General features: G+C 45.6%; 2 protein-coding genes across 4 annotated transcripts in view; one reads left to right on the top strand and one right to left on the bottom strand.

Annotated features, from left to right (window-relative positions):
- cdc27 (cell division cycle 27) overlaps window positions 1–5529 on the top strand; it is a 59790-nt gene extending 54261 nt beyond the window's left edge. For 2 of the 3 annotated variants that reach the window (XM_033035202.1, XM_033035203.1), the window contains exons 18-19: window positions 1820–2000; window positions 4072–5108. In XM_033035202.1, the coding sequence (XP_032891093.1) occupies window positions 1820–2000; window positions 4072–4163 (273 nt within the window). In that variant the 3' untranslated portion in view covers window positions 4164–5108. Of the gene's footprint in view, window positions 1–1819; window positions 2001–4071 lie in introns of all 3 variants that reach the window. The other variant, XM_033035201.1, reaches the window with a different exon arrangement.
- On the bottom strand, window positions 5040–9740 carry ndufa3 (NADH:ubiquinone oxidoreductase subunit A3). The gene is made up of 5 exons (XM_033035204.1): window positions 9631–9740; window positions 9172–9246; window positions 8683–8760; window positions 6742–6856; window positions 5040–5257 (listed from the first exon to the last, which is right to left on the bottom strand). Exons 1-4 carry the CDS (start codon window positions 9644–9646, stop codon window positions 6765–6767), a joined length of 261 nt encoding a protein of 86 aa, XP_032891095.1. The 5' UTR covers window positions 9647–9740; the 3' UTR covers window positions 5040–5257; window positions 6742–6764.
- Between the last annotated feature and the right edge of the window lie 2192 nt (window positions 9741–11932).

Genomic DNA, 11932 nt, shown 5'->3' on the forward strand with positions numbered 1-11932 from the left:
GGTGAGGGACACGGAATTGCGGATCAGTTGGGGGAGGGAGTTCCAGAGCTTGGGAGCTGCCCTGGAGAAGGCTCTGTCCCCAAAACTGCGGAGGTTGGACTTGTGGATGGAGAGGAGACCGGCTGATGTGGATCTGAGGGACCGTGAGGGTTGGTAGGGATGAGGAGGTCAGTGAGATATGGGGGGGCCAGATGGTGGAGGGCTTTGTAGGTGAGGACCAGGATTTTGTTGGTGATCCGGTGGGAGATGGGAAGCCAGTGAAGTTGTTTGAGGACTGGAGTGATGTGATGCCAGGATTTGGTGTGGGTGATGAGTGGGGCGGCTGCGTTCTGGACCAGTTGGAGTCGGTTGATGTAGGTGGAGCTGATGCCAAGGAGAAGTGAGTTGCAGTAGTCCAGTCGGGAGGAGATGAAGGCATGGATGAGTCTTTCAGCAGCGGGAGGTGTGTGAGAGGGTCTGAGTTTGGCGATGTGGCGGAGGTGAAAGAAGGAGGTTTTAATGACATGGCGGATGTGAGGCTCAAGGGAGAGGGTGGAATCAAAGATCACGCCAAGGTTGTGGGCCTGGGGAGATGGGGAGACAGTGGTGCCGTCGATGGTGAGAGTGGGGTTATTGATTTTGCTGAGTGTGGATTTGGAGCCTATGAGGAGGAATTCTGTTTTATCGCTGTTGAGTTTGAGGAAGTTATGTTGCATCCAGGTTTTTATAGCTGACAAACAGGAGTTGATATGGGAGAGGGGGGGGGGTTGTGGGGGGATTTGGTGCCGAGGTAGATCTGGGTGTCATCGGCGTAACAGTGGAACTCCAGGTTGAAGTGGCGGAGTGTCTGACCAAGGGGGAGGAGGTAGATGATGAAGAGGAGGGGGCTGAGTACAGAGCCTTGGGGAACGCCTTGAGTGACTGGCTGTAGCAGAGGTGTGGTTATGGAGAGAGATGAAGTGGGATCTGTTGGAAAGGTAGGAACGGAGCCAGCTGAGTGCAGAACCTTCAATGCTGAGGTCTTTGAGTCTGGTGAGCAGGATGTTATGGTTCACTGTATCAAAGGCTGCGCTCAGGTCGAGGAGGATGAGGATGTTGAGGGAACCAGTGTCAGCAGAGGTGAGGAGGTCTTTGAGGAGAGCAGTTTCTGTGCTATGGAGGGGGCGAAAGCCAGATTGGAGGGGTTCAAGTAGGTTATACGCAAGGAGGTGGGAATGAAGTTGTGACGCAACGATACGCTCCAGGGTTTTTGAAAGAAAGGGGAGGTTTGAGATTGGGCGGTAGTTAATGAGAGAGGAGGGATCAAGACCAGGTTTCTTTAAGATTGGTGTGACTGCAGCAGTTTTGAAAGCGGAGGGGACAATTCCTTGGGACAATGAGGAGTTGAAGAGATTAATGAGGTAGGGGCAGAGAACGGGGAGGCAGGACTTCAGCAGGGGAGTGGGGAGAGGGTTGAGGGAGCAGGTAATGGGTTTGGACGAGCTGATGAGTTTGGAGATTTCAGTAGGAGATCAGGCCTGCATAACTGTTTGTGGATAATTAAAAATGATTTTATTTTAAATAATTCACTAATTATTTTATGATGCATCACTTTTCACTTTAGCCTGTAACCAAAGTGTAGACCCAAATAATGTGAATTATCTTTTTTTTTCCCTTTTTCTTATTTCAGATTATCTTTTGTGTCATTTTGTTTTCTTTGAATTGCTATTGGTATATTGCTTAACACATCGATTGCAATTCAAAGGTTAAAGCAGATCAGGTTTTCTGTCCCTACATGTGTATTCAAATTATTGTAACACTTTTAAAGATCTTAAAAGCAGAGTGCTGTTTTTATCAACAGGTGTACAAGAAATTAGGGCAGACACACCTGGCTCTGATGAATTTCTCCTGGGCCATGGATCTTGACCCAAAGGGAGCCAACAACCAGATCAAAGAGGCTATTGACAAGCGTTACCTACCAGACGATGAGGAACCTGTAACAAATGATGGGCAGCACAGTGAGGGTTACCAGTATGACACAGGTTGGTATTGGTGAATGATTGCAGTATTATCAGAGCTTTCAGTACAAATGTTGTGTTGGGTTCCAGGCCAGCCCATATATGATCTGAATCCATAGTCATGAGTATACAAAATTAAACTTAAAAAAAAAAATAAAAAAATTAACAGTCAAAACCTGCACTACAACATTGATTGTAGATCACTGTGTCCAAAAGGCCATCTGTCTAGGGTTAACTTTGGCCATCTTAGTATAGACGTGGCAATGATAGTCCTGAATGTCTCTCCAGAATCATATGCATCAGTAGATGAGCTGACAACTTCATACTCTACTGTGGCTTAATATGGTGACTCTTCTTAAACGATCTTGGGTCTATGTAAGTTCCCATTGGCCTGGAGAAAGTAAGTGTGGTTGAAGGAAAAATTATTCAGTATGAGATGAGTTTAGCTGGGTGCGAGAGAGAAGTGGAGGTCCTGATGTGGGATGGGAGGTGTAGAAGGATTTTGGATCCACAGTAGAAAAAATAAGCCTGTTGAGCCCAGGGAATTGCAATGTGGTGAAATAGCAGAGGGCATCTAAAGTGTCCGATGTGCATGAAGGAACAGGAGCAGAGAGAAGCGATGTAATCAAGGTGGAAGAAATTACTTATGGGGCAAGAATGTTCTCCTTTCTTGTGGGAGGAATAGAATACAAAAGATAAGTTATGTTTCAGTAATGAGGCATTGAGCCCACATCTGAAGTACTGTGTATCGTGGTCTAGTCATGTCTCTACTATTTATTTCATTCCCCTTACATGTTTTTCCTGTACATGCTCAATTTTTGTAAGGTGTCCTTGAGACTCTTGAAAGGCGCCCATAAATAAAATGTATTATTATTATTATTATTTAAAGGCAGATGTTTATGTGTTTGAATCAATTAGGAGAGCGTTTGGTGGATCTATATCTTAAATGGCAGGCTTATTTTATGAAGGTTGGCTGGAGAGAATAACCTTGTATCCTCTGTAGTTCAGAAGAGTGACAAGGGGCTTGATGTGGATTTGGAGAGGATATTTCCTTTTATAAAAGTGTGCTGTGCTAAACAATATGCCAAATTAAACAAATCCATTCTGCCTACATTTTCACCACAAAAAAACATTCTTGCATATATACATCTCCTTTATCCCATTTAAACTTTCTCTCTCTCAACTCAAAATTATGCACTCCTGGTATTTGACATTTCCTCCCCGCGACAAAGATTCTGACCGTCTACGCTGTCTATGCCTCCTACAATTTTTACAAACGCCTAGCATGTCTCACTGTCCTATAATTCCCAGGATTACATCTACTTCCCTTCTTAAACAAAGAAACTACAATCCTCTGAGATCTTGTCAACATTTAGAGAGGATACAAATATCTTCTTTAAGGCTTCAGTAATCTCCCTACTTGTTTTGCACGATATCCTGTAATAGACCCTCAGGCCCTGCAGTGCTATCCATGCTAATGCTCTTCACCTACTTCATCTTAAAATGCCCCAGCATATTAGTACATCCTGCAATAATCTCACTATTTTCCATGTCCTTCTCCTTGGTGACTAATGCAAAGTATTGGTATAGGACCTCGCCTAAATTCTCTAAACTTCAAATTTCCTCCTTTATCCAAGAGTCACCCTCTTGTTTTTAATGGATGTATAAAATGTCTTGGGATTGGCTATAACCCAACTTGCCAATACCAATTCTAATATGCAATAGGTTTATTTTAGCGACACAGCATGGAAACAGGCCCTTCGGCCCACCAAGTCCATGCCAACCATTGGTCTCCCTTTCACACCAGTTCTGTGTCATCCAACTTTCCTACACACTTGGGGCAATTTATAGGAGCCAATTAACCTACAACCCTACGTAAATTTGGGATGTGGGAGGAAACTGGAGCACCCAGAGGAAGCCTGTGCGGTCACAGAAAAAAATGTGCAAACTCCACAAGGACGGTATCCAAGGTCAAGGTCGAACGCGTGTCTCTAACGCTATGAGGCGGCAGCTCTACCAGCTGCATCACTGCTGTATGTGTGTATAAAAGATTGCAGACTTTCTAGTTAACTTCCTAAACATCTTGTTTTTACAGCTGGAACAGACGAGTCCCAGGAAAGCAGCATGACCGATGCTGATGACACCCAGTTACATGCAGCAGAGAGCGATGAGAGCTTCAACTTGTAAATGCCATCCCAGCCAAAACATGGTTCCAGAGCAAGAGCTGCTACTCCCAGGCCTTTTCCACTCTTTTTCTCATTATGTCTGTCCTTCTGCTTTGAGCATTTTGTCTGATGCAGTTTGCCAACGTTATAAACGTAGGCTGAAGAGACCTATCACTGGGTCACGATGAAACCTGTCACCAACAACTTTTATTTTCCAGCCTCAATGATATTTGTGTTGAACAGGGGGGCTTTGTTTTTAAATATACTTGTTATAAATGATCTGAATGTGGACCTGCATAACTCCCCTTTCCCTCTGCTACTTCTGCTCATGCAAAATTTGACCTTCACTAAAGATCCAATTATGCTGCTGTTATCAACATCTTAAAAGGGGTAAGGGGGGGGGGGGTTGGAAATCTAGTGGCTGGTGTTACCTCAGTGATTAACCAGCAGAAGGTACAGGCGGTCAAATTGGCAGCCATTTTCAAGCAGCACTTTGTTCGTCGTGGCTAAAGTACAGCCTTTGGCCATTTAGTTGCTGTGAATGGAGGTATTCTCTCATCTCGCCCATCTCCTGTCTTTTATTTCACCATAGAGTGCAGTGCGGCCTTTTCTGTAAAATGCACGCGCTGATTGCGTACAATGATGGCACCGTGCTGGTCTTTCTGCTCCCAGGAACCTGCTGTCACTTTGTGCAACCAGCAGAAGTGTTGATGAATGGAAAATGCAACGTGTGTCTGTATGTGTGGATGTGTATGCGCATGGGTGTGTGAAATCTGGTCTGTTTTTTAAATTTCATTTCTCATTTAAAACTGTAATTTGGTGTCTTAAGTGGATTTTTTTCTGTTGCTTATCCCTTTTAAGTTCAGATATTTGTACAGTCTTAGAAAAAGTCTTTTTGTTAATATATTTGCAACTCAGTTTAATGATGTGAAAAAAAATCCAAAATAAAATACTTTGAAAACCTTTTAACAGCTGGATGTTGATGATGGCTGTCCCCTCTTCAATAATTGGGAATCATAGAATTATTCCAGCAGAGGCCAATCGAATCGACCATGACGCTGGTAACCTCCAACATGTCAGTGTGACGAATGTGAATGAGTGACAAAGACTGCATCTCTGCAAGCATAAATTCAACACGAGTCAATTGTTTGAAGCGTAAATGTTGCACATACTTGTGGTCCTTACACATTTTACAAAGGATCCATATAACACTTTGATTTCTTTTTGAACTTCTATATCAAGCCCTTTTATCTCAGTTTTGCATTACAATTGCATTTATGTTTGATGTAAAGCCGTTATCAATGTCTGCTCATGCGCGGGGTAACGTGAAGTTCCTGTGCATTCTATTCTTTTTTGCATCCTGATTCTAAAACACAGATTATACAATCTTCAGACTCCTGGTTTTTAATCTGCAATGACCCTCACATTTGTCATCTCAGACTGTTATGCCAAGACAGCAGAAAGCAAGCCAGCCTTCATCGGCTATCAGTTGTGTTCTGCTGCCCTGGTCCAAGCATAAGTGTTGGTTGTCAGACTGTCTTTCTTTCCCTCTGCTCTTTACAAAGATGGTAATCTGACCACTTGGTGGATTTCAGCATTTTTTTTGGGACCATGCTATAAAAGTCAGTCTCATTTACTTGATGCTCCTGTTAGTTACCTTGGGATACATTCACAGTGCTGGATAAATACAAGCTATGTTCCAAGCAGAGAGCAGATGGCATCGTAAATCCAGTATTTTGCTGGAACATATTTTCCTTGCACAAGAAAATATTTATGGTAGAAGCTAGGGTTCTGTTCTGAGCTAAAGGTTGAAATCTGAAAATCAAAGAGGGTGCTAGGTGACCATGGTATAAGAGCAATATGCCATCTCTCCAAGGCCCAAGCAAAGTCTTCCACCATATATGAATTTGCACACTTGAAAAGGAAATCAGGTGCTATCTTTGGCAAATAAGATTAAGGCGAATACAAAGATATTTCATAATTATATTAAGGGAAACAAGGTAACGAGAGAGAAAATAGGCCCCCTCAGACACTAAAGTAGTCAGAAGTACATAGAATTACCAGACAGAGGGTAGATCGTCTGAACTTTTTTTCCCCAGGGTGGAAATGCCAAGGACGAGGCAGCATTTCCCAGGTGAGGGACAACGTTTAAAGATGTGCAAGGCAAGGTTTTGTTTTTTTACACCGTGCTGGGTGCCTAGAATATGCTGCCAGTGGTGGTGGTTGATGGAGGCAGATACAACAGTGGCATTTGAGAGGCTTGTAGATAGACACAGGAATATGCAGGAAATGGAGTAATATGGATCATGTGCAGGCAGAGGATTAGTTTGTGGCATCATGGTTGGCATGGACATTATGGACGCAAGGGCCTGTTTCTGTGTTGTCTGTAGTATGCGCACGTGACCATCCATCCCAAACCTGCAGTGCTAAACTTTACTAAAGAATTATACATTTCTGCCCCTTTGAATTTGTCTTCCAATTCCTTGGTACAAATAGCAACACTCTGAATAGGTGACAAGGAATTCAAAAGCTCTAGGCAGGAACACGTTTTATTTTTGTGCCTTATTTCTTAATTGCACACATCTAGGTTCAAGACCCACCACAAACTAATTCCATGTGCTCGTCAAAGCTTCTTCATCCATTCAAGAGATGGTCCAATTTTCTCACAAGGGTGGGATGGAATATCAGGCATATTGTCATCATCCCGTAAAGGAACTGTTAAGAAACAAACAACAAAGTAATAACTGCGAGGAGAGAAATAATCAACATATTAGCTCAATGAGTATGTTACAAAAAGGCTGCCAAGTATACCATTGTTATAATGAAGCACATGGAATCTATCAGTGTTACAATGGATTTAGAAAAGTTCAAAGTAATCAGTCACCAAATTTCAGCAATGGGGAAATTAAGTTTGACCAAATCAATTGAGTTTTTTGAAGAAACGTGCTATGAATAAACAGGTACCAGCAGATGTAATATGCAGCTATGCAATATATTGATTTAACCATACTTGGGAATATTATGTCCTGTTCTGGTTGTCATACGGCAGGAAGAATGCGATTAACCCCAAAGGGACGTAGAAGGCCTGAGTTATGAGAGATTAGATAGGCTGGGAGCAACGGAGGCTGAAGGGTGCCCTTATCAAGGCACATAAAATTATGAAAGACTTAGGTAGGAGAGATAGTCGCAATCCTTTTCCCAGGGTTGGAGAGTTTGAAACTTTACAGCACGGACGGGGAAAGACTAAAAGGGGAGATCAGTGGCAAATGTTTCCACACGGTGGTGAGTATATGGAATGAGCCGCCAGAGTAAACGGTAAAAGTTTAAAAGACATTTGGATAGGGATATGAACAGGAAATGTATAGAGGAACATGGGCCAAATGCAGGAGGTTATCTATAGATGGGGCATCTTCGATGGCATGGTCGTTTTGCCGAAGGGCCTGTTGCCTTATAACTAATGTTCTCTGGATTTCCTGTGGCATTTGATCAGGGTCCACGTAAAAACTTATTGTAGAAAATAAAAACAAGGTGTAAGAGATCAGTAATAAAGGATTGTCAAGCTGACAGGAAACATTAAGAATGGACCCTTTTATATTTGGCGCCAGTTAGTGGGTGATATGCCATAGGGATTGGTGTTGAGGCCTCAACCTTCCACGATTTCTATAAATAAATTTAATGAATATGGTGGCTCAATTAGCTGCTTACACATAGATCGAGAGCAAAATAAGTTGTGAAGTGGATGTAAGCAGCTGACAAAGGGATAGAGATAGTTCAAATGAATGGACAAAAACCAGGCAAGTGAAGAACAATATCTAAATGGTGAGAGTTTGCAGAACTGCAATGCAAATGGATCTGGTGGTCCCAGTGAATAATTCACGAAAGACTAGTATGCAGGTGCATAAAAAATTAACTGAATGTTATTGTTTACGGGGAAGGGAAATTAAAAACTAGAAGATCATGCTTAACTGCAAGGAATTAGTGAAACTACATTTGGAGCATTATGTAGTCTTGGTCTCTTTATTAAAAGGACATAAATTAGGTCTATGTGGTTCATGAAAGCTTATATGACCAACATCTGGAACAATCTAAGATGAGGCAAATGATCTTGAACAGCAAAGGGGTGAGAGGTTCTCTGTTGGTATATGGAAATGCAGAGATCAGGTTACAGTCAGATTTGACGAAATAGTGTATCTGAGGAACCACGTCACTTTTTAGTTCATGTTCTAGGAGCAGAATTAGGGTATTCGGCTCATCAAGTTTGCTCCACCATTCAATCATGGCTGATCTATCCTTCTCTCAACCCCATTCTCCCACCTTCAAATAACTCCTGACAACCATACTAATGAAGAATCTGCCTCAAATATACCCAATGATTTGGCCTCCATAGCCACCAGTGGCAATGAATTCAACAGATTCACCACCCTCTGTCTAAAGAAGCTTCACAAGGAGCCCTCAGTGATGGGTACAGTGTGGATGTACAAGATGTCACTGTGAGGGATGTGGGATACATCCCACAGATATAATCGATTGAATTAACTCACCTGGATACTGTAGGGGTACAGCACGATTCATCTTTGTTTGGTAATGGGCAACGGGGCTCACCCATGGCAACATAAGAGCTGAAACCAGAGCACATGGAGGTCAAATCATTTTCCTCTCTCCCTCCTTCCCCTATCCTCCACTCCAACTTCCCCAGTTTCCAAATAGTTTGGTCAGCCCGTCACCCCCAAACCACCTTCCTCCACATATTTCACCCCATGATCTTTCTCTGACCATCTTTTTACCTTCGTGTAGCCTCCCTTTCCTCCACCCTGTCCCCAGACTTCCTGCTCTCTTGCCCACTCCGGTCCCTCCCTCCACCCTCCTTTCCTCTGCTTACTCCCTTACCCTGGCCTCTACCTCTTATCCTCCACCTGTTTCTCTCCCGCCTCCCCCGCCCCTCTTCACCGCACCCTAACCCCCACCCAACCGCGGCTCCTCTTTCTCCCTCCCTCCTCTATGTATCCCCACCTGACCCATCGTACACTCACCGGCGATGCCGATGGCGAACGATGTCACGATCACCGGCTCCTTCGCCCAGGCGTTCTTCAGAAACGCTGCGATGCCTGAGTGTTGGGGACGGAGATCATCAGACGGATGACAAACCGACCCACTCCCCCCCCCCCCCCCCTCAAGACCAGAGCCTCCCCCTCCAGCGCCAACCCCCGGAGCTGCGGTCCCCGAATGAAACCCCCTGCTCACATCGCAAAGACGCCGCCCCCACACCCGACCTCAGGGCAACTCCCCGCCGCCCTGTCACCGGGACCTCGGGCTGACCTCCCCGCCGCCCTGTCACCGGGACCTCGGGCTGACCTCCCCGCTGCCCTGTCACCGGGACCTCGGGCTGACCTCCCCGCCGCCCTGTCACCGGGACCTCGGGCTGACCTCCCCGCCGCCCTGTCACCGGGACCTCGGGCTGACCTCCCCGCCGCCCTCTCTCTCTCACTCACTCCGCAGCGGCGCCATCTTCCTGGACCGTGGTCCCGCCCCCTACACGTCACCACGCTCCCTGGACGTCTCGAGCTGGTCCCGCCCCCAAGACGTCACCCCGCTCCCTGGAGCAAAGATCCTATAGCGGAGATCTTTGGTCTCGAGCTTGTCCCGTCCCCAGACGTCACCGCGCCGCGCCTCCACGGACGTCACCGCGCTTTTCCTCGTACGCGTCACCGCGCTGGCACCGCCCCCGCCACTGCCGTGCCCGACGGAGACAAGAGGTACTGGAGCAAAGATCAGTCTGAAGAAGGGTTTCGGCCCGAAACGTTGCCTATTTCCTTCGCTCCATAGATGCTGCTGCACCCGCTGAGTTTCTCCAGCATTTTTGTGTACCTTCGATCTTCCAGCATCTGCAGTTCCTTCTTGAACACATACTAGAGGATAACTAGCTCCTCTAGTAGGTACACAAAAATGCTGGAGAAACTCAGCGAGTGCAGCAGCATCTATGGAGCGAAGGAAATAGGCAACGTTTCGTCCCGAAACCCTTCTTCAGACTCCTCTAGTATCTTTGTGCTGGAGTTACTTAGCGGGTCGGGCAGCATCTGTGGAGAACATGGAATTAATGAATACGTTTATTCGCCAAGTATGTACACATACAAGGAAGTTGCCTTGGTGCTCCGCTCGCAAGTAACAACACGACATTCAGTAACAATAACACATAAAACATTAATATGGATGTAACGTTCCGGGTCGGGACCCTTCTTCAGAATGATTGTGGTGGTGGTGGTGGTGGGAGAAAGCTGGAAGAAACGAGGGGGTGGGACAAAGACAGGCGAGAGAAGAGAGGCTACAGGAAGGGAAAGAGGGGTTCTGAGAAAGAAGAGCAAGACGCTTTTCTTGCTCTTGTGAGGAGAGATGCGGGGGCAGGGGAGGAAAAGGGATACAGGGGAGAACGGGAGGTTGTTAGGCAGATGGTTGGGCCAGGGATGAAAAGAACAAAATAATGATATAAGAAGAGCGAATTGTGAATCCAGAGGAATTCACAATTGTGTGTGCATCGAGGTGGATCACAAGGAAAAGAATGGGCAGAGGGGAAAGAAAAGATGGGGATGTTTGAAAGTTATTTACCTAAAATTGGACACTTCAGTGTTTATTCTGTTGGGTTATAAGCTACTCAAGCAGAATATGAGGTGCTGTTCCTCCAGTTTGTGTTTGGCCTCAATCTGGCAATGGAGGTTAGTGTGGGGAAGGGCAGAAAAGGTCTCAGTTCCTCGATGCGGATTTTCCGCCATGTTCGGTGTTGTGACTTGGGACCCATCCCTTCAATGTCAAAGGTCGCAAACTCAGATGTTTCTGGCATTGTCGGTGTCATCACTCCCCACCCTGGGAGAGGGCGGCTCCGTCCCATGATAACATCATCTGCATCCACCTCCCCTCCGGGTGTCCTGAACCGTGGCTTCTCCCCACCCCCGGCCTTGACCACATCGCTGGAAGGGGACAGGAGGGAGAGGTCTGGAACGTTGAAATATAAACCTGGTCTATGGAACATTAGTTCAAGCCCTTGCACCACTACTGTACCTGTTATGTGTATCCTTCCCTAAAAATGAAAAGGTTACCTTTACTGAGCTACAGTACTACGCTACTGTGCAAAGATCTTAAAGGAACTTTAATCCAAGGGAAGACCTGGTGGCTGATTGCTGGAGTATGAACCCAACAGATTGCACACTGGGAATAATAATAATAATAATGGATGGGATTTATATAGCGCCTTTCTAATACTCAAGGCGCTTTACATCGCATTAATCATTCACTCCTCAGTCACACTCGGTGGTGGTAAGCTACTTCTGTAGCCACAGCTGCCCTGGGGCAGACTGACGGAAGCGTGGCTGCCAATCTGCGCCTACGGCCCCTCCGACCACCACCAATCACTCACACACATTCACACACAGGCAAAGGTGGGTGAAGTGTCTTGCCCAAGGACACAACGACAGTATGCACTCCAAGCGGGATTCGAACCGGCTACCTTCCGGTCGCCAGCCGAACACTTAGCCCATTGTGCCATCTGTCGTCCCTTGAATACCTTCTTGGTTCCATTTCTATTCACAAAACAAGAGGTGACTATGCTGCCAGTCCTTCCCACAGTTCCGGTTTTGAGTCTTTAGCTTCAGGAGAGCCAAAACTTTCCAAGGATCTCTTGCCTTTCCAAGTATAGAATAATCCTGTCTCAAAGATCTTTGTCCAAAACCTTTCCTGCCACTGTGGTTTGGTTTCAAAACATTAATCGGGGCTGGAGAAGATTAAGTACAGAAATAAAAGGAC

Source organism: Amblyraja radiata, chromosome 16, assembly GCF_010909765.2.
Source record: "Amblyraja radiata isolate CabotCenter1 chromosome 16, sAmbRad1.1.pri, whole genome shotgun sequence".
NCBI lineage: Eukaryota > Metazoa > Chordata > Chondrichthyes > Rajiformes > Rajidae > Amblyraja > Amblyraja radiata.